At 46.9% G+C, this 21,609-nt stretch overlaps 1 protein-coding gene and 1 long non-coding RNA gene across 2 annotated transcripts; one reads left to right on the top strand and one right to left on the bottom strand.

Moving 5' to 3' along the window:
• Nucleotides 1–638: 638 nt before the first annotated feature.
• Nucleotides 639–4,416, bottom strand: LOC119521253 (protein ECT2-like). Its single transcript, XM_037819332.1, has 2 exons — nucleotides 3,303–4,416; nucleotides 639–3,215 (listed from the first exon to the last, which is right to left on the bottom strand). Exons 1-2 carry the CDS (start codon nucleotides 4,411–4,413, stop codon nucleotides 1,762–1,764), a joined length of 2,565 nt encoding a protein of 854 aa, XP_037675260.1. The 5' UTR covers nucleotides 4,414–4,416; the 3' UTR covers nucleotides 639–1,761.
• Nucleotides 4,417–18,662: 14,246 nt separating this feature from the next.
• On the top strand, nucleotides 18,663–21,245 carry LOC119521272. Its single transcript, XR_005214330.1, has 3 exons — nucleotides 18,663–18,686; nucleotides 19,886–19,951; nucleotides 21,185–21,245. It is a non-coding gene; the product is annotated as an uncharacterized LOC119521272 (long non-coding RNA).
• The last annotated feature ends 364 nt before the right edge of the window (nucleotides 21,246–21,609 follow it).

Genomic DNA, 21,609 nt, shown 5'->3' with positions numbered 1-21,609 from the left:
AAAAGGAGCACAAATGGCCCAATAGAAAAATAGCAAGCAGCACAGATAGGAATTTCACACAAGTTCAATAAACATACAATGAGGTGTTCACCGTCATAATTGGAGACATGCAAATAAAGACCGTAGTATGATATAATTTTACGACCATTCTTTAAGAGTCTGGTGATCCTAAGAGGAGGATGTGATTCACAGGTCTCTCACACACCAGTGGTAGGGTGGTAAATTGGTGCCACCACTTTGGAAAGAAGTTTGATGACAGCTTCTAAAGTGCAAATGCTCGGCTAGCCCACCTCTCCATTTAGACCCTAGAGAAACTCTCTCCTACCAGCTGCAGGGGACCCCTCCAGGGTGTACACGTGGCGGCTCCATTCACAATAACTCACACCCCAAAACCTCTCAAATCCTCATCCTCAGGAGACTGGAATGAATAAACCATGGAACTTCATGCAGCAGTCAAAAAAGGTAAATGTAAGATGACACTCAGCCGTGTGGATGAATCTTTGTGATAGACTAAGTGAGGATGTGGAGTCCTCAAATTTCACCTTCAGCCTGGTACACTTTTTTTTTTTTTTTTTGTATTTATTTACAAAGTTCTTACTAATACAACTGCTTTTAAAATACAGCAATAAAGACTCATTTACTATCCTCAAAAGTGGTACATACATAGCATAAAAAAATCTACATAGTCAGTTTAACTATTAAAACAGATTATTGAAAATTGTTAAATGGCAATTAAATGTTTGCACTACTCCCTAAACAGGTAGGAAAAATGCATTTTTCAGAAAAAGTTATTTTGTATTACTGACTATAAAAAAAAGACTATTGTGAAAGATAACATCGGAGCTTGAAAAATACTTCACAACAGCAAATAAACGTATTTCAATATTACATTTAATTGTGACAATAAGAAGTTGACCACACACATTTCTATGCATTTCACAGATTAGAAAAACTGACGGCAACTTTAGAATTATTTCATAGAGAATATAAACAATCTTTATCACAATTTTCTCATCGTCTTATCCTTCAAAATACTTTTGCTGGTGGCTAATAATTACCACAAACATTTTGTCTCTGAAACAACTATAAGTATATACCAATACTAGGTTTGTGCAAAATATACAATATTTTTAAATTTTTCTGTCCTTATCTCAATTTGTAAAAGTATTTTTAAATAATGTCCTTTAAATGTTATTCTTGTTAACAGGGGCAAAGCTTTTTAAATGCATATGCTAGATCTTGGAATAATTCGAGAAGAAAAATACTATGTGAACACAGAAGTTAAATAACTACTTCAAATATCACATGTGATACAAGGCCCCGCTATTTAATCAGGAATTTATGTAGGCTTTTATCCATTAAGTATTGTGAGATCACTTAATTTCTGTACAAATTGAGATACACAAAGATGTGTTTCCATAAATTCATTCACAGATACTATACAAATAGATTCACAGAAGTATGTGGCAACTACCAAAAAAAGTATTTACTGTATCAGGGGCACAAAGCTACTGAGGTTATGAATAACTTAAATTCTTGGTCTTTGTATTAGGAATTTGAGCCAAGAAATAAATTACATGAAACTTGATATTTTTACATGAGTAAACTTATTCTTTCAAAACGAAAATCAAATGGCATAGTTTAGTGTTACCTATCTTCTTTTCAGTTTCCACCAAGTGCTAAGGAAAAGTACCATATAAGTTAGTTTCTTGTTCACATATGAGGTGTTTGTGAGTTTCTCTAATTTCATTTTTTTAAGCTTCATATCAAATGAGTTGTAGATCTACTTAAAGTATGACTTCTTCTTTCAAAGAAAGATGGGAGGCTGACAAGGGAGGGAGATGGTATACCTGCTAATGATGATGTGCTAGACAGGCGACTCATTACATGTTTGTCACTGCTGGGAGGACTTCTTCCCTCCACTGAGCTAAGGGATGTCATAAGAGCCCTTCGTAGAGCTCTTTTTGGAGTTTTGGAAAAAGAGAATGCTCTTGTAACCTTTTTGGAAGTCTTTTTTATTGCTCTAGATGCTTTACTCAATGTACTGTCCATATCTTTTGTATTTACTTCAAAGGATTCTGGATCAGCCATGTAAATAAGATTCTCAGCATCTGCTTTACAAATGGTGTTCGCTACGTGTCGACAAAGCATCTTTAGCCAGTTTTCTTTTGGGAGTTCCTCTGATGTCATCTGGAAACTGAGCAGCACATTTGCCTGCTCTGTTGGTGGTCTCACAAGCAAGGCAAAAGCATTATGGCAATCTTCTGTCTCTCTTATGTTCAGCACCTTCTTAATTTGAGAAAGAGGCATTAGATGAATATGCTTAAGAGAAGCTGGAGGTCGGGTCTGGCCGTGAGGACTCCTAAAAGTGCCAATAACCTTGTGTCGTTTCCTTGCTATCTCCAGACAGTCATTAAAGAGGAAGAGAGTTACTTGTTCTCCTCTGTCACAGGGGTGCTCACCGAGAGAAATTGTCTCAACTCGTTGTACTAAGCTTCGGTGAGAAGACAAAAGATTAGCCTGACATCCATCTACTTCGTAAACAACATCAAAAATTTGCTTTTGAGCTTCTGTTTTTCTCTTATCCTCATTAATATGCATCATTACTTCCTTTAGTGATCCAATAGCTTTTTCTAGAGTGCTTTTGTCAGGATTTTCATCAACTGTATGCTTCTTAAGATCGTTTAAAGGTAGTGCTACACTGGGTAACCTCTGTACTGGTCGGATGAGAAGTTCAACTAGGCTTTGGCGTCCACATTCTGGTTTCGCTTGGTTTATCTTCAGAAAAGCATGAAATCTTGGTTTCTGTTTTTCACATTTAATAATTGTTTCCTTGCTCATTTCAAAGAAGTTTACAAAGGGAGGGTAGATTCTAACCAAATCCTTTGAATATTTAAGAAAGATGTCACCAATGCTTTTGCTCTCATCCCAATTAATAATAAGGTCTTCAAGATCATCCTTTATCTTAGTGTGCACATCAAAGATATCCGGAATGCTACCAAAAATGGTCTTTATCTCCTCAGGTGCAAGGATAGGCCCACCACGTTGTCCTTCTTCTTCTAAGGGAACCTGAAATAACTGAATAATTGTCGCTAATATATTTACATAATTACTTTCAGTCTGATAGAGTTCTTTTGCAACTTGCCACCTAGCTGACTGCTTTTGAGGAACTGGAGTAGAATTTTTAGAAGATTTTGTACAAGACTTTGGTGTTTCTCCATAATTAATGCTAGACTCTGGTGTATTGGAGATATCTAAGAGTGACCCAATAGAAAGGGAATGTTCCGCTGATGGGCGCTTACGGGGAGGGAATGGTGACATGTCTGTCTCTCTTGACAGCTGAGCAAGTGTCTCTTTTAAACGACGCCTCTTTCGATTGCTATTTGGAGTATGTAGAGAAAGCAGTGACACTGATTTCTTGAGCTCAGGAGTATTAGCCTTTTCATATAAGTACATAGTTTCTCCAGCTCGGGCATCCATTTGAATGCTTCCCCAGAACCACTCTTGCTTAACAACATAAAGTTTCTCCAAAGGTTCAAACGGAAGTTCTTTTACTATATTCTCTTCAACAATAAGGTGAGTACATCTTTCATCTCCAACTGGTAAACAGTTACCTCCTTGCATTTCAGTCATTTCTTCCATATTAGTTTTCTCTTCATCTGAAAATCCCAGGAAACTTAAAACACAGTCTTGAAATGGAGGAACTTTAAATTCATTTTGAAAGTCATCAACTGCTGCACAGAAATCCTGTTCATTCCTCCTTTCCCAAGCTTTATAAATCCATTCTGGCTTCATAATAGGAGTGCCCAGGCTCACAGCAACCCTACATTTTTCTCCTTGAGTACAATTTGCCACCAAATGTGTAACTTTTGAATTAAAGTCTTTTCGAATAACTCCACCCATGTGATGGACCAATGTCACCAATCTGACTAGTTCTTCTTTCTTCCTGAATCCTGTAAAGCATAGTACTAGATTCATCATACTTGTACAATAGAGCGGACGACATGAAAATGGCAAAGGCTCTCCTTTTTGAGCACAATTAAATACCACCGGTGGTCCAATAACTCTACAGTCAGCCTTGTATAAGTCATTAAAGACAGAATCCTGGAAGTCCATGACTATGAATACATTTTCAAATTCTGGAGAATCCAAACCTTCAAATTCTTCTATTGATTTCATCTTTACAAAGGGTACTTTAATTTCCTTCATGGCTTTTATAAGTTCTTCATGTTTTCCAGCTTCCTGAACCAAGATCATCCTCGTTTCAATCTGAGGCATTTCTTCTTCAACACATGAAGTAGATCCAGTAAATAAGTTTTCCTTGGAAGTTTCAGTAACTTTAGAATCAAAAATGGAAGAGTCTGCCAAGCTAGTCCTCCCAGTGGTGGATGTTAATACACTATTGTCAGCCATTGTTTGTACTTTTCCACGTTGGTATGTGGCAGACACTGTTCTAAGCCAATTATTTGTATTTATTTAATCTTTGCAGTAATCCTAAAAGGCAGGAAATTATCATCTCCATTTCACAGATGAAGAAACCACTCTCGAAAATAGCCCTAGGAGCTCCACCACTTCAAGCACGGATTCCTCTCCCCTCTACCGCCATTTTTCGCCGGTCGCCGCCACAGCTCCTGGTACACTTTTAATAAAGTTGAAAATGATTATCATTAAACTATGCTTTGTAGAAAGATACATAGATGCCAAAAGAATCAGAAAAAAGGCATGGGGATTCTGAGGGCAGAATTCCAACATCATTCCTAGGTGGGGGAAGGGGAATGGGTGCTAGCAGGTCAATGGGTTTAAATGTGGGTTATTCCCAGAGGCATAGTCTCTCCAAGAATATCAACCAGCTGCAGCCCCTTCCCCATAATGTCAACACCCCTTTTCAATATGAACAAGTTAGGGTGGTCTCTGCCCAGATATCCCTGAAGATTGAGACAGTGATCAAATGAGGGAGGGTAGCAACAGACAAGACAGGATTTAACAAAGGATATGACTACTGAATCATTCTATAGATTTTTTTTAGTCTCTAGGATATTAGAACAGCTAGAAGGAAATAACTGAAATTGTGGAACTGTAACCCATACTCTACTTTGAAATTTGCTCTAAAACCACTTGTTAAACAGTACTTTGAAAGTTATCACTTTTCTGTGTATATGTTATATTTCACAATAAAAAATGTTTTTTCTTAAAAAAAAGGCAGTCATAGACAATGTGTTCATCAATGACTGTGGCTGTATACCAATAAAACTTTATTTATGGAAAAATGTGGGTTATCGATTATCAAGATCCTGGGTTTTGCTTTGAGGCAGGTTAGCAAGTACCTATCACTTCGTAATAGACAAGCAAACAGCAAGGGGTGAGTGCACAGGGAGAGACCATGTCCTCAAGTGAGGATTGCTGTGAATCTAATCCCACGGAGCTGAGCTCCGAGAAAGAACATCAACAAAGAGACAAAGCCGTGAAGTCGGCACAGAGGCAGAGCAATAGGACCCAGGCACGGGCCATGAGAAGGTGAGGAGGGGTCTGCCTGGGTCCATGCCCAGATCCCTGCTCCTGGTGTGCGGATCAGGGCAGCCTGAGGGGTCTAGATGAAATATTGCTGGCCGGGGAATGTGTCCGCTGTCCCGGAGGCAGGACGGCCCTGGTGGGGGTTGCTGGACAAGGCAGCAGGTAGGGGCTTAGCCCAGCGCAGCCCCAGGAGCCCAGAGATGCCCAGGAGAGTGTTCCCAGTGGTGCCCACCCTGGGGTCCCTGGAAGGGTCTGTGCACCCGTCTGTCCCCTGTCCATCTCTCTGCCTGGGTCCCTGCCTGGCTCTATCTGCCTCCCTCCATGTGCACCTGCCCCCTTCGTACCCCATTGCCCTCACTCTCCCTTGAGTTGGTGCCCAGAGACACCCTGACTCAGGCTCTTTGTGATCCTCTCCCTCTCATTGTCTCTCCTTCTCTCTGTAACTCAGGGTTTGCTTTTCTGGTTCTCTGAGCTTTTATTTCTGCCTCTCTCATTCCCTTTCTCTCAGTGAAGCTCTGGTCTCATCTCCTATCCACTTTCATCTAAATGTGTCCAACACGTGTTTTATCTTCCTCTCTCTTTCTTAGTCTCTGAGTCTTTCTTTTACTGCAGTAAACCTGAATCTCCGTCTCCCTATCTTCTCCACCTCTGGTTCATTCTCTCTCTCTCTCTCTCTTTCATTTCTCAGACCCTTAGCCCATGATCTCAGAGCCCAGGATGGGAGTGGGTGGAGCAGCTCCTTACCCACTTTCTCCTACAGAGTAATTTCCCCCAGAAACAGGATGTAGGGAGAAGGAAGGGAAGGGTGGGAGGAACTGGGTTAACTTCCCAAGACCCCCTAGAAATTGGCTGAAATCCTTCAAGCTCACCTGAGTCCCCTGCTCTCACTAGATGCTGAGATGATGATCAGAGCAGGCACCCTGGGTCTGGGGATCCCATCCACACCATCACAGCTCTCTGAGTGTGTGTGTGTGTGTGTGTGTGTGTGTGTGTGTGTGTATTGTTCCTGTGACTCTACAGCTGTGATTTCCTAAGGGCTGTGATGTGTGATGGTGCCTGTGAGAGTTGGTGGAAGATGCTAAGGGTGCGTGTGTCTCATGGACCATCCAGGACTTGGTCACTCAGGTAACTCTTGTGTAAACCGAGAGAGGCCGACGGAGAAGGGAAGATGCTAGTGAACAGGAGGTGACTTGGGTTCTCTGTGTGTATGCGGTTCTTGGGGTAGAAGGAGTGGGGAAGGGTTGCAGGTAATGGTTCTGCCCACAGGGCCATGATCTGTCTAAGGGGCCCACCTAGTCCTAGAAACATTGTGGTTTGGATTTGAATTTTCCTCATGACTAATGATGTTGAGCATCTTTTTCATGTGCTCATTGTAATTTGTATAACTTCTTTGGAGAAATCTCTATTCAGATCCTTTACCTGTGATTTAATTTGGTTGTTTATCGTTCTGTTGTTCAGTTGCAAGAGTTCTTTATATATTTTGGATACTAGAAGCTTATCAGATATTTTATTTGCAACTACTTTATCCCATTTGTAGGTTATCATTTTACTTTCTTGGTAATGCTCTTAGATGCACAAAAGTTCTTAGTTTTGATGAAGTCTAATTAATCTATTTTTTTCTTTTGTTGCTCATGCTTTTGGTGTCATATCTAAGAATCCATTGTCAAATCCAAGATCATGAAGATTTGCCTTAGGTTTTCTTTTAACAGTTTATTGTTTTAGCTTTTACAGTTATGCCATTGGTCTACTTTGAGTTAGTTTTTGTGTATGGTATGAGGTAAAGGCTCAACTTTAATGTTTTGCCTTTGAATATTCAATTGTCCAGCACCATTTGTTGACAAGACTATTCTTTCCTCATTGAATGGTCTTGAAACCCTTGTTGAAAATCAATTGACCATAGATGTATGGGCTTATTTCTGATCTTAGGGGGAACTCTTTCAGTCATTCACCACTGAGTATGATATTAGCTGGGGTTTTTCTTATATTTCCTTTATCATGTTCAAGAAACTCCCTTCTTTCTCTAGTTTGCTGATACTTTCACCATGAAAGGGTGTTGGATTTTGCTGCATCAATCCAGAGGACCATGTGTTCTTTTTACTTAATTCTATTTTTGTAATGTATTCCACTGATTGGTTTTGCTTGTCTAGAAGCAGAGCTAAGATGCACAGCTGGTAGGTGACACAACCAGATTTCCCTCTTACCCGGAGCTCTATGATGCTTTCATATCTCCTCTGCCTGATATGTACTGGAAGTGCAGTCCCTCTCCAGGCACTGGAGCTTCAGGCAGCCGCTCTCAACTTTATACATTTTTTGAGGGAGAATCTTACATGTGTCTCCATGACTTGCCTAATTCCAGGGAAAATGGGTCAGCATTCTCAAGAACTGTGACCTTCCTCACCTTTGAGCATCTGATTCGAAACCTCTCTTTTCTCTTTTATTAAAATTGAACAAAAATAAGATTCCAAATAAAGGATGAAAGAGAATGTTATAAAAAAAAAATGTTATCTATCAATCTAAGCCAGCAAAGAAGATCTAACATACATACAATTGGACTCCTCAAAAGGCAAGGATAAAAAGGAAATCAAAGCAATGAAGAGAACAAACATTTTTAAAACCCATAGTTTAAGAAAAGTTTCTGGAAAACAAAGACTTGTACCTAGGCATAGTCAAAAAGAGTCCTGCCACCAGAAACATGACCCGCACACTCTGTCTCACACACCCACATGCTCAGCTACCACAGAGGACAAAAGATTGCAGAAACCAAACCATGAGGGTCCCAGTTGTGGGTTCCATAATGACTCCTGGAGTGGGGATGGGAAGGCAGGTGAGTTTGGGAAACTTTAACCAAAGAATATGCATCTTCCCTTTCTACCTCCCTTCTCTAGACCCTCAGGAAGATCTGAGCATGGAGGAGCCAGTGATGCACTGCTGACTCCTGGCTGTGAGACCTAGAACCTCGGGGGACAGAGGGGAGAGAGAGAGGGAGAGAGGGAAAGTGGGAGAGAGAGAGAGCAAGAGAGAGCAGTGGGAATGAACAGAAGGAAAAAGGGTGCTAGAGAGAGTAAGCTATGACAAGGGCTGTACCAGTTTGAAACTGTTATGTACCTCAGGAAAGGCCATGTTTAATCCCAATCTTGTGGGTACAGACCTATTGTGGGTGGGATCTTTTGATTGGCTTTTTTCCATGGAGATGTGACTCACCCAATTGTGAGTGGGACTTTGATTAGATTATTTTCATGGATATGTGACCTGCCCATTCAAGGAGGGTCTTGATTAGTTTACTGATGTGCTTAAGAGAACTCAGAGAGAAAGAAGCTGAGAGATGGTGGAGATGAAGGCAGAAAAGCATTTGGAGATGCTAAGCTAAAAGATGAAGCCCAGAGTTTGTCCTGGAGAAGCTAAATGAGAACACACAGGTGCTTAAAGAGAAAGCCACTGGAATCAGAAACTGAAAGCCATGCAACCCAGGAGCAAAGGACCAGCAGACCCCAGCCACGTGCCTTCCCAGCTGACAGAGGCATTCAGGACGCCATCAGCCATTCTTCAGTGAAGGTATCCTCTTGTCGGTGCCTTACTTTGGACCCTTTTATGGCCTTAGAACTGTAAATTTGTAGCCTAATAAATTCCCTTTATAAAAGCCAATCCATTTCTGGTGTTTGGCATAACGGCAGCATTAGCAAACCGGAATAGGGGCCTATAGAGAATGTTTGTGCTGTGTATAAGCAGTGAGTAAGGAGGGAGGATCCTGGGAAACTCAGAGGTGGAGAGAGGCAGAGAGAGACAAGCAGAGGCAGACAGATTCTACGATGTAGATTCAGAATCGCAGAGACGCAGCGAGGGGGAGATGGAGGGACAGCGTGGGGCGAGGGATCTCAGGGAGAGGAGGGGCAGCAGCGGCAGTGCAGTGTGTGGTACCCCTGGTGAAGCTGGGAGGGAGGTGGGCATGTGGGCAGCAGAGGGTGTGCAGGCCCGTGGGCTCCAGAGTCCGGTGCTGGGTGGGAGTGCGGCCTGTGCCGACCACAGGGGCAGAGAGGCCTCAGCAGCAACCCGGCCTGGCTGTGCTGCCCCCTCCCCGGTCAGCAGACATGTTGTGTGGGGAGGTGGAGGCAGCGTGTCCAGCCAGACTCCATCAGTCAGCCCTGATCACTGCCTGAGGCCAGGGTGCCTGGGGCAGAGTAGGGGCGGTGGGCATTGGGCGGAGACCCTGACCCAGGCCCAGGACCTGGACCCTCCCCCGTCAGCTTCCTCTGATTTTCCGGAGGCCCCTGGAATCCTCATTCTCTCTTTCCCTCCTGAAGACCTCCTGGCCACGTTCTTTTTTTCCCTCTCACTTTCTCTTTGTTCCTGCAGGTCCATCCTGGCTGCGGTGTCTTCATTCGTGCCTCTTCTCCCTGTGAGGTTTCTCTTGTTTTGGGTCTGCTTCTTTCTTTCTATCTTGGTTACTTCTTCCTTCTCTCTCTTTCAGCCCTCATGAACAGAGGGTTGGGTTAACCGCACTTATTTCATGGATCATTACACCAGCAGTCCATGACGAGTGCCCCTTCATCCATTCACTCATTCTCACCTTTAACCAGCAACTAATTTAACCCCCTGCTTGCCCAACCCCCACCCCCAGAGACGCCCTTTCTAGTGCCTTTCGTGGGCATCATTTACTGGATTGTGCTCTTGTTGAACGAAAGTTTGTGTGCAGGTGTTTTATTTTTAGTTTTTTTTAAATTCAATTTTACTGAGATATAGTCACATACCAGGCAGTCATACAAAGCGTACATTCAATTGTCCACAGTACCATTATAGAATTGTGCGTTCATCACCAAAATTAATTTTTGAACATTTTCATTACCACACACACAAGAATAATTAGAATAAAAATTAAAGTGAAAAAGAACAATTAAAGTAAAAAAGAACACTGGGAGCCTTTTTTTTTTTTTTTTGCTCCCATTTTTCTTCTCATCCATCCATACACTGGACAAAGGGAAGTGTGGTCCATATGGCTTTCCCAATCACGTTGTCACCCCTCATAAGCTACATTTTTATACAATTGTCTTCAAGATTCATGGGTTCTGGGTTGTAGTTTGATAGTTCAGGTATTTACTGCTAACTGTTCCAATTCATTAGAACCAAAAAGGTTTGTCTATATTGTGTGTAAAAGTGCCCACCAGAGTGACCTTGCGTGCAGGTGTTTTAAACTTACAGAACTGTGTTATGCTTTGTGTCTCATTCTGTGTTCAGTCTTTCACTCAGTGCTAGTGTGGTGGGTTGAAAATGTCCCCCAGAAAGGAACGTGCAAGTCCTAACCCCTGGATCCTGTGACTGCGGCCTCCTAGTTGCGGCCTCCTAGTTGGAGGCTGTATGCACCCCAGAAAGGATTAATGCACTCCTGTGGGTGTAGACTATTGTAGGTGGCTCCTTTAGATCAGGTTGTTTCAGTAGAGCTGTGACCCATTCCAGGTGGGTCTTAATCCTCTGACTGGAGTCCTTTATAAGAAGACAAAACCCACACAAAAGCTAAGAGATGAAATTAAGAGAAGCTCATGGAGAAAAGCACCAGAGAAGCTGAGAGGAAGCCACTGAAGCCAGAAGCTGAAAGCAACAAAACCCAGGAGAGAAGGACCAGCAGACGCCAGCCACGTGCCTTCCCCGGTGACAGGAGCCCCAGATGCCGGCAGTCTGTCTTCAGAGTCCAGGTATCGTCCTGTTGGCGCCTTGAGGTGGACATTTTCATGGCCTTAGAACTGTAAATTGTAAGCTAATAAATCCCCATTGTCAAAGCCAACCCATTTCTGGTATATTGCATTCTAGCAGCTTTAGCAAACTGAAACAGTGAGCTCACTGGGAAATGGGGCCTTTGCAGATGACGTTAGTTAATCAAGATGAGGTCCTACCATACATGTGTGAGCCCCAGTCCAATGGCTGCCGGCCTCAGCAGAAATCAGAGGGACGGACGCCGCGGGCCGCTGCCACGTGAAGATGAGGCAGAGCCCGGAGTGAGGCCGCCGGGAGCCAGGGCTCGTCCAGGATTCCTGGCAACCAGGAGACTCTCTCTCTGAGCCCGCATAGTGGCAATGACCCTGCGGTGAACTTGACCTCCTGCTTCCAGGCCCCCAAAATGGGCAGGAAAAAGTTATTTTCTTTAAAGCCACCCAGCGTGTGGGTCTTTGGAAGGCAGCCCGGGACCCTCGCCCTGCCGTGTGAGTGTCCGGCGCGTTGACTTCCAGTTTCTGCTGAGTGCACGTGCGCTCCCGACACCTGCACCCACTCGGGGCACCGTCTCCTGGCTGATGGGACCTTCACCCAGGGTGGGGGAGGCACAGCGAGCCAGGCGGACCCCCCAGCCACTCCCGGCCACAAGCCGCCTCCCCCAGGCCCCGGCACGCAGCCCCGCCCCTGGAGGTCTGAGGGTGGAGACCCCTGGCCGGACGAGAGACACAGCTGCCCCGCCCAGGAGCTCACCCTACCGGTCAGCGGCACCTCAGCCTCGGCACCCTTAGGCCCCCGGGCCTCGTGACTCGGTGGGATGCCCAGGGCACAGGCTGTCAGGGTCCTTCCCGCACAGCCGGCCACACTCAGCCGTGCCCACGGGACATACTCGTGCACGCTCACCCTCACACGGGCACTCGGCGCCCACTCCTGGGGATCAGCCCCGCAGTGCCGACGCCCGGGCAGCCTCCCAGCCACACGCACGAGGACGCTGAGTCACGCCTGCACGGTGATAAACGTTGACCTCACGGGCGCGGACACTCGCGCACACATGCACCCGCTGACACCTGTGACCCCAAGGCTGCGGCTCCCCGGGAACTAGCCCCGGGGGTCTCCCACTGCGGGTGGGGTCTCAGGGCAGCCTGGGGACGCTCAGCAGGTCTCGCCATCCCTCTCTCCCTCCCTGCCTGGCCCTGCTGACTTGGGGTCGGGCAGGCCAGGAGCTCTACCGCCCCTCTCTGCACGTCCCACTGAGATCCTGGTTCAGAGACCCAGGACCTAGAGAGACAGAGAGAAAAAGAGAGACAGAGTCAGGAGGGGAGAGAGAGGTGGAGAGGAAGATGCAGAGTGAACACCGTCTGCAAACAGGGAGAGGCGGGAGCTGGGGACACGGACCTCATGGACCAAGGGGACACAGAGACACAGAGACAGGGACAGAGAGAGGCAGGGCCTGAGAGATGGAGTCAAGAAGAGACAGCCTGGGGGTCAGAGACACAGAGATGGAGACCCAGAGAGAAAGAGACAGAAACCAGGGAGGCAGATTGGGAGAGAACTCCCAACCGGGAGGAGAGAGACGCGGAGGCAGAAGACCCAGGGATGGAGGGTCGGGCTGAGACACCAACAGGGACGCGGGGCTGGAAGGGGTCGGGTGGAAAGCCGAGCAGCCTGCCGGGGACAGCAGGGTGGGCTCCTGTGCCAGGCTGAGCTCCTGCCCGCTGCCTCCCATGGGGCCCCCATGGGTCTTATAAGCTTCACCCCCAGCCTGGGTGGGCTGCCCCAGGTACACATCCCAGGGTCAGGTGTTGAGGAGGTGGGATGGGGGCTGGAGCATGGACCCAAGGAGGAGACCCCTGCCCCACACCCTCAGACCATGTTCCCCGTGTCCACCTTCTCTTTCTCTCTCAGCTTCATCTCTGTCTCGTTCTCTCTCTCTTTTTGTTTCTCTTAATTTCTGTCTCATTAAATCTCTCAGGTTCTCTCTCTCTTTCTGTCATTGTTCCTTCTCGAATTCTTTCTCCTTCTATCTCTCTGGTATTCTCTTTCTCATTCTCTCTAGTTTGCTGTCCCTCCCTCCCCCTCCCTCCCTAACTATGCTTCCCAAGTGAGTTCTCCTGGGTTCAAATCCAGACCACAACACATATTAGCTTTGAAACCTTGGGCAAATGGCTGCACCACTCGGAGCCTCCATTTCTCACCTGTAAGATGGGGGATAGTGCATACAAGCTCCTTGGCAAGGCCTCAGGCATGCAGCAGGTGTCCAGTCGATGAGAGGGTGCTGAAGGCTTTGTTCAGTCCAGAGCTTCTGCCATGACTGAGCTCTGCTGTGGGCTCGGTGGATGCACCAGGGAATCATGTCCCTGTGCTCGGGGGGCTTTTCATTCAATAAACGGACAACCAAATGACAAGCACGCATCTGGCAGTCACTTGTGTGCAGGGCAAGAAGTGAGGGCAGAGAGGAAATGAAGCAGATGATGCAGTGTTTTAAAAAACAAGGTCTAGGAGTTTGGGTTTCTTTGTTTAATTAGGGAAGTTGTGTGTTTACAGAACAAGCATGCATTAAATACAAGATTCCCATATACCACCCTATTATTAACATCTTGCACTGGTGCTGTATATCTGTTACAACTGATGAAAACACATGTTTATCATTGTACTATTAACTATAGTTAATGGTTTCACTGAGGGTTCACTGTTTGTGTTCTGAAGTTCCATGGGGTTAAATTTTTTTTATTCCTATAACATATATGGATTTCATTTTGAGTGCAATGATTTTGAGCATGAGGGTACAGGGTGTGACATGCTCTTACTAACTTGGAGAAATTATTCTGCATGTAGAATGATGGTGAGGGGTGAGGTGGAAGCAGGAAGACCAATGTGGAGGCAGCTGCAAATGCCCTGGGAGTTGCTGTCATCATCCAGGCCAACACAGGAATCATTTGGAGGTAGGCTGATGGGTGGGAAGTGGGGGTGGTGGTGAGGGGGCAGAAGGAGCCTGCTAGAGCAACTGCACTGTTGCTGGCACCATTTGTGCAGAGGGGATAAGGAGTCCTGGAAGGAAGTCTGAGCTGCAGATGCCGCTCAGGCCTCTGCATGGAGTAAATGTGGTTGAATGATGAGTCCGGAGATGCAAGGAGAGGTTGGAGCTTGTGAGAAACACTGGGGAGTCATCTGGGGACAGGGTGCTCAGAGCTGTGGGACTTGGTGAGCTCATCTATGAGTGGGTGTGGACAGCAGAGGAGGACCAAGGTAAGGGGTTGTGTGGACAGATGATTATGATGGAGCATCTCTCTGGTCCTGTTTCTGTATCTCTTTTGCTACCTCTGCTGCTGTACAACAGCTCCATGCCTGAATCTCTCTCCTTCTCTATCTCTATTCATTTTTTAAAATTTCTGCTTCCTTCCTGTCTGCTTTTCTCCTCTCTCCATCTTTGCTGTTCTGTCTGTGTCAGCTGGTCCCTGTTTGTCTCTCTATTTTGTGCCTGTCTCTCTGATTTCTCTCTGACTCTTGCTCTTTCTCAGTGTCTGTTAGTCTCAAGCTCCATCTCTGTCTGTCTGTCTGTGTTTGGTCTCCTCCTGGCACAGAGACCCCTTCCCTGCCCTGCTCCTGGGATGAGCAGCTCTGACCATGAGGAATTGGGTGTGTGAGGGGTGCAGGGCGGGCTGGGAGGGGGTGGGTGGGGAGAGGGGAAGGCAGGGGCAATTGGAAGGAGGGGAGAGGGGTGTGGGCTGGCAGGAGTGTCCCTTTGTCCCTGCCCTGTGGCTCCGTGATGCCCTGTCCTCCTGGTGTCAGGCAGAGGTGACCCAGAGGTGTTGGGGATGCGTCCAGGATGGAGCTGCTGGCACAGTTCTGTTATGGGGATGTGTCCATCCTGGAAGGTTGGGAAGGTGTGGGGAGTGATCCCAGGAGTGGGAATTCATGGGCCAGAATCCAGGCCAGGGTCGGGGGTGGAGAGAGGCAGAGATAAAGAGGGACTGAGATCAACAAGGATGGACCCGGGCAGAGAAGCAAAGCCACAGAAGGAAACACACAGAGATGGAGACAGAGAAAGAGAGAGACAGAAATAGACAAAGACATGGACAGTGGCACAGACAGAAGCAGAGACAAAATGATATTGACCAGGAGAGATTCTTAACAGAAGCCACTTAAAAGAAAGAGAGACCAAAGAGAGTTTTAGTTTCCCTCTTACTTGAGCCAACCTGAGCTCCAGGCTCTGCCTCCCAATAAATGTCACCTCATTCACTCAGGAGCCCAGACCCCAAACCCTGGAGTCGCCTTTGACTCTTCTCTTGCTTGCTCCAATACATCGGCAAGTCCTTTTGGCTTCCCAAACAATTCAGAGCCAGCTGGGCCTCCACAGCCCCTAGTCCGGTCCCCTCACTGGCCACCCCCTTCCTCTCAGCCACCCTGTGGTCTGTTCCATGAGCCTCAAACACTCTTCCCCTTACTCTCTCCCTCGCCAGCTCCCACTCCTCATTTTGTGTCAGCTCAAATGTCACTTCTTCAGGGATGCCTTCCCCGACCTCCCCCACAGTCCGGACCCCACTGCTCCTACAGAGCAGGAGAGAGTCGGTTCGCTTTGGTTTGCTTCCTTCTCATAGCATCCTACATGCTTCTCAGAGCCCCTGGCACCGTTTATAACTGCTGTTGTTTGTGTGTTCATTTCTTTCACTAGCCCAGGAGCCCCTTGGGGACTGGTGGGGTCTCTTGTGGTCACCGCTGGAAGCTCAGTGCCTCCGGCAGAGGAGGTGTTCAATAGGTACATGCTGAATGGAGGGATAAAAGGAGAGACAGAAAGACAAAGACACACAGAGAGGAACCCAGAGACAGAGACAGAAGAGGAAGAGCAGCAGAGAACAATGGAGAGAGAATAATAACAACAAACAACAATAATGGTCACTATTATCTGACAGCTTATTTAATATTTTAAATTGATTCTAATGATGTCCAGAGCTGACCACGTGCCTGGCCCTGTTCTAAGTGTTATATCCGCAATAACTCATTTAATCTTCACCACAGCCCAATGCATTAGATGCTCTTATTAACTTTACACAGAAACTTTAAGTCATTTACTCAAGGTTGCAGAAAGACTGAGGCTGGAAGAGGCAGAGATGGACAAACAGATAGAGATGGACAGATACAGAGCAGGAGAGAGTTGGTGGCGGAAAAGACAGAAGACACTGAAAAAGAGACACACCTCTGAGGAACCAGGAATAAGAATAATTTAAAAATATAATAAAGCAGCTAACACTTATACATCACCTACTCTTTTCTAGGCACCATTGTAACTTCTTTATACCTGTTAACTATTTTCAAACTCATGATAACTCCGTGAAGTGCCAACTATTTTATGAGAGAGGAAACGGAGGCACAGAGAGGTTAGGTAACTTACCCAAGGTTGCACAGCAAAACAGCCCCCCACACTTCACCTGAGCTATCTGCTCTCACCCCCACGGCAGGTGGGGGTTTGGAATGAGGCCACAGACAGGGGCACTCTCAGCCCCGGAGAGCCCACTATTTTTTTTTTTTTTTTTTTTTTGTAAACACAGGTAGGTCCTGGATAACTTTCAACCCCATTTGACAGATAAGAACACCAAGGCACAAATAAGCTAAATAGTTACCCCAGAGGTCCGCCCTAGGCATCTCCACTTCTAATCCTGGATTCTTTCTATTTTCGTTTGCTACTTTATTAAAAATCAAGGGAGACGCCCCCATCCCAGCCGCTGAAGCCCGTGGACGTGGCACCACCTGCCGGCCGCGCGCGGGGTGGCGGCCGAGCCCAGGACGGGGGAGAGCGGGCGGGGGCGGGGCGAGCGGGCGGGGGCGGGGCTTGCTTTCCAGGCTGCGGAGCCTGGTAAACGCGCCTGGAAATCCTGTTTAAGTTTTATTTCTTCCGTCTTTTTTTTTTTTAAATCCCTTTTTAAAGTGCTCTTTCCAATCCTCTTTATTTCAAAGAGGAGAGCCGTTTGAGACTTTATCTGTTTATTCATTCATTTATTTTTGACTTTTCATTTAGGAAAAAAAAATTCAAGATCATGGAAACCTTATAAAATATCACAAAGAATGTCTCTAGTCACTTCACTCGGCTACCGGAGAGCCCACCCTTGGCTCATGGCGGGATGCACAGGTCCCTTTGCCTTCCCGCAGCCCCGGGAAAGGAGGGTCAGAACCTCCTGGACACAGTGGGTTGGGGGCCCGCCCCCCCTCAGGTCCCCACGGCGGCCCTGGCCACACTGTCGCTGGGGCGTCTGCAGAGCTCCTGCCCTGGAGATGCGGCGCTAACCCATCCCCGTGCTTCCTGAGCCGGGGTTGACCGAACTTTGAGCAAACGACACCTGTTTTACGCAATAACATAGAGCTGTGTTTTGGCGGATGATCGTGCGCGGAGGCAAATGTTTCCTTCCTTACCGCCCGAGTTTTCCAGGCTGCTATGACAAATGCTGCACGGCGGCTTGGCTTAAACAAGAGGAATTTACTGTCTAACTTTTTGGAGGCCAGAAATCTAACGTCCAGGCTTCGTCGGCAAGGCCGCGCTCTCCCCCCAAAGTCCGCAGCGTCCTGGTGCTGGCTTCCTGCACCTCTTGGGGTTCCTTGGCTTGCTTCTCTGCCTCCTCACCTGGCCGTCTCTCTCGCGCTCTGTGCCTGCTCTTCTGGTTTCCACTGATTTCTAGCTTTTGGCTCCTGCCTGTGACTTTCTCTTACTGTGTCCGAATTTCTTCCACCTGCAAAGGCCTCCAGTTATCCGGATTAAGCCCAGCCCGCTTCAGTTGGCCCCACTTTAACTAAAAATAACCTCTTCAACAGGCCTTGTTTAAATGCGTTGACACCTGCAGGGACGCAGATTAAGAGTGTGTGTTTTGGGGGTACATAACTCATCTGTCACACTTCATATGGGCAACCAGGGATTCGGCAGGGGAAAAAACCCACAAAGACTGTTGTGTGCGTCCGTCGTGTCGTGTTCCCCCGCCCCCGTGCTTCTGTCTCAGGAAAGAGAGGTTGGTACAGAGGGGCCAATCCTGGGTTCCTCCCCAGAAGGGGTGAGGATGGGGAGAGGGTTCTTGGGCAGGGGATTTTACTGGAGAGTTGGCACACACTCCAGGCTGGGGAGGGTGATAGTGAAAGGGGGGAAGCAGGTGAAATGCAAGATGGGAGGATGGCTGTGAGCCCTGGAGGGGCCTCCAAGAGGGGATCTCCAAGCTCCCGGTAGCTGCATCATTCGAGACACAGGTGAGGCCCCCCAGCAAGCAGCTAAGTGGACAAGGGCTTGGGCATCCCCCATTTTTTTTAGCACCAACCAAACTGAGTCCTCTGCCCTCATTCCACGGAGGGGAGTCCCAAAGTGCCTGAGCCATTTCCTGGCAGGCCAACGGGAGGAGGGGCAGTGGGCTTGGAGCAGATGCGGATGCAGACAGCTCCGCACTGTGCAGTCCGTCCAGTTCGGCAGTCCCAGGCCATAATGGCTGTCAGGCCCTGGAAACATGGTGAGTTTGATGGCAGAACTGGATTTTCAATTTTACCTAATTTTAATTCATCTGCATTTAAATACTGATGCTTTATAGTTGTTGGAAAGCTTCAAAGTATGTTTAGAACACCTTGGGTACGGAAATCTCCTTTTTCAACTAAGTTTTACAGAATCTAAAGACAGATGACATATTTCCAATGGAAATTTAGCCTCCGAATAGAGATGTGTGGTTACATGTAAAACAGACACTGGGTTGCAAAGGCTTTGTACAAAAAAAGAAAAAGTGAATTTTCTAGTTAATAATTTTATATTGATCATATGTTGAAGTGATAATATCTTGGATATATTGGGCTAAACAAAATATATTACTAAAATCCATTTCACTTGTTTCTTTTTCCTTTTCTAATGTGGCTACTAGAAAATTTAAAATTATATGTGTGGCTAACATTATCTTTTGATTGGACGTGCTGATTGGGGAGAATAAGGAGCCAATGATTAACAACAACAAAAAAAGTCTTCAGTGAGGTTTGGCTTCGGGAAACTGCCAGAAGCACTCTGAGCTGGTTGTAGCAGGGGTCAGTGAGTTCTGTTTTGTTTCCTGCTTATCTTGGACCCCAGGAACTCTTAAAGGAGCTGTAGGACAGCAGGACCTTGTCTGGACTGATGTTTGACAGGCCTCAGCTGGAGGGGGGATCCTTTTAACTTGTAAACTGCACCCAGTGATTTCTGACCACTCTCAGAATAGAAGCTGAACTCCTCACTGTGGCCTCCACCCCCTCGCCTTTCTCCCCTCTGCTCTCATCTCCACCCTCCCCCCCTACTCCAGCCACACTGCCCCCATTACTGCTCCTGAAATATGCCAAGCATCTCCCTGCCTCGGGGCCTTTGCACTTGCTCTTTTCTCCACGCAGAATGCTCTTTGCCCAGGTGTCCCCCAGGACCATTCAGTTTCTTCCTAAGTGACTCCTCCCAAGAGGAGCCTTCCCCGACCCCCTCACCCCACCCTGATGCAGAGTGGCTCTATTTCCTTACCCCTTTTATTATTATCAGAATATTAATCTGCCTTACTTTCCCCCAATGCTGTAGCAAATTACCACAAATTTGTTCTCTTCTGGTTCTGGAGGTCAGATGTCCCAAATCAGTCTCACGGGGCTAAAGTCAGCAGAGCCGGTTCCTTCTGGAGGCTCAGGAGTCAACCTGTTTCCTGACCTTTTCCAGGTCCTGGAGCCTGCCTGTGTTCCTTGGCTCGTGGCCTTGCCCTCCTCCGTCAAAGCCAGCAAGCAGGTAAGTTTGGCCTCTGCTTCTGTCCTCCCATGGCCCTTCCTGACTCTGACCCTCCCTCCTCCCTCTTACAAGGATCCACCGGGATAGCCCTGGCCACCTCCCCGTCTCAAAATCCTTAGCTCCATCCCATCTGCAAAGTCCCTTTTTCCAAGTAAGGAAACATAGTCTTGGGTTTGGGGACCAGGAGGGGGACATCTTTGGGGGATTATTATTCTGTCTCCCATAAAATCCCACGATGCATTCGATGGCTGCTCCTTTCTTCAATGTGTCTGTCACCCCTGCTGGAAGGTAAGATCCACAAGATCAAAACATTCCAGCCAGGTCGTCATTGGATGCCCAGTGTCGACATCAATACCCAGTGCACACTAGGGCATCAGGAAGGAGTCACTGAATGAATGAAGGCCCCGGAGGAGGGGAAAATCAGGGTGCTTACTGGTAGCTCATTCGTGGGAACAGAAAAGTATTGAAACCCTCTTGCGTTTTACTTTGCCTGAGAGACAGATTCTGGAACCAGACTGCCAGGGTCCAAACCCCAGCTCCACCACTCACTAGCTGGCTCATCCCAGGCCAATTCCATGTCTGTCTGTGCTCAGCTTCTTATCTGTGGAATGGGGATAATAGTGCTCACCTCCCGGAATACTGGGAGGGTTAAAATGGTGCAAACCTTTAAGCAGTCAGAACTAGACCTGACACAAAGAAGCGCTTCCTAAGTGTGCTATTGTGGTTATTGACATTATCTTGCAAATATTTCAAACAATGTTTCAAAAACACACTGCTAACCCTGGCGTAGGAGATGTTATGTGAGGCTCAAAATAGAGAAAAAATTCAGCAACTCCTGGGAGGATTATCATCGTTTTCATTTTGGACACTGTGAACTAGGAAGTAGGAAAATTCAGTGCGGAGGATTAAATGCAGAGCTGGTTTTCGACGTCATCCTCTTGGCTTAAATAACCCGGCTGCCAACTTTCCGATGAAAAGTGGGTTCCCTTCCTAAAGGGGAAAGCCGTAGTTTTTATCTTCTTTCTGAAAGGGGCGGGAAGACGCTTTCCTGTTCCAGTTCCATAAAAAGGAACATGTTGTTTCCTGCCCCTTCTGGTTACAGACTAAAATTCATCTTCAGTTCCCTGGATCCCGGCAGGGGCTGCCCGTGAAGAGCTCTCGAGCCACATCCGGGCTGCAGAACCAGCTGGTCGATTCACAGAGTCTGGGCTTTTTTTTTTTTTTTTTCTTTAGTTGGTCACCAGCATTAAAAGGTTGGGAGATTTCAAGCGCCTCCTGAAAAGGACATCAGTCAACACCACCCACATTTCCACCTGGCCATATCCACCCCCGGCAGGCTCTGCGTGTCCGCTACCTGGGGGCATCTGGAGGTTTTCCTCAGCCCACATCCCGTTCTGCTTCTTGCCTTTACATCACCTTCCTGGCCCCCGGAGGTGGCTGGGTGCATGACCCAGTGGAGAAAAAAAAGTGGAGACACAGACACAGAGAGATGTGGACATAATGAGGTAAAGGGGAGAGAAAAAAATTAGTAATAATAACAACAACAATAACAATGGCAATAATAATAGTCACAGGCATCATCATCACCAGTTTCTCTTATAGAATTTTTATTTTGTGCCAAGCACTATTCTAGTTTACTCGCTTTATCTTCCCACCAT

Source organism: Choloepus didactylus, chromosome 27 (assembly GCF_015220235.1).
Source record: "Choloepus didactylus isolate mChoDid1 chromosome 27, mChoDid1.pri, whole genome shotgun sequence".
Taxonomy (NCBI): domain Eukaryota; kingdom Metazoa; phylum Chordata; class Mammalia; order Pilosa; family Megalonychidae; genus Choloepus; species Choloepus didactylus.
The sequence above is the reverse complement of the archived record's forward strand: the minus strand, read 5'-3'. Positions and strand labels throughout refer to the sequence as shown.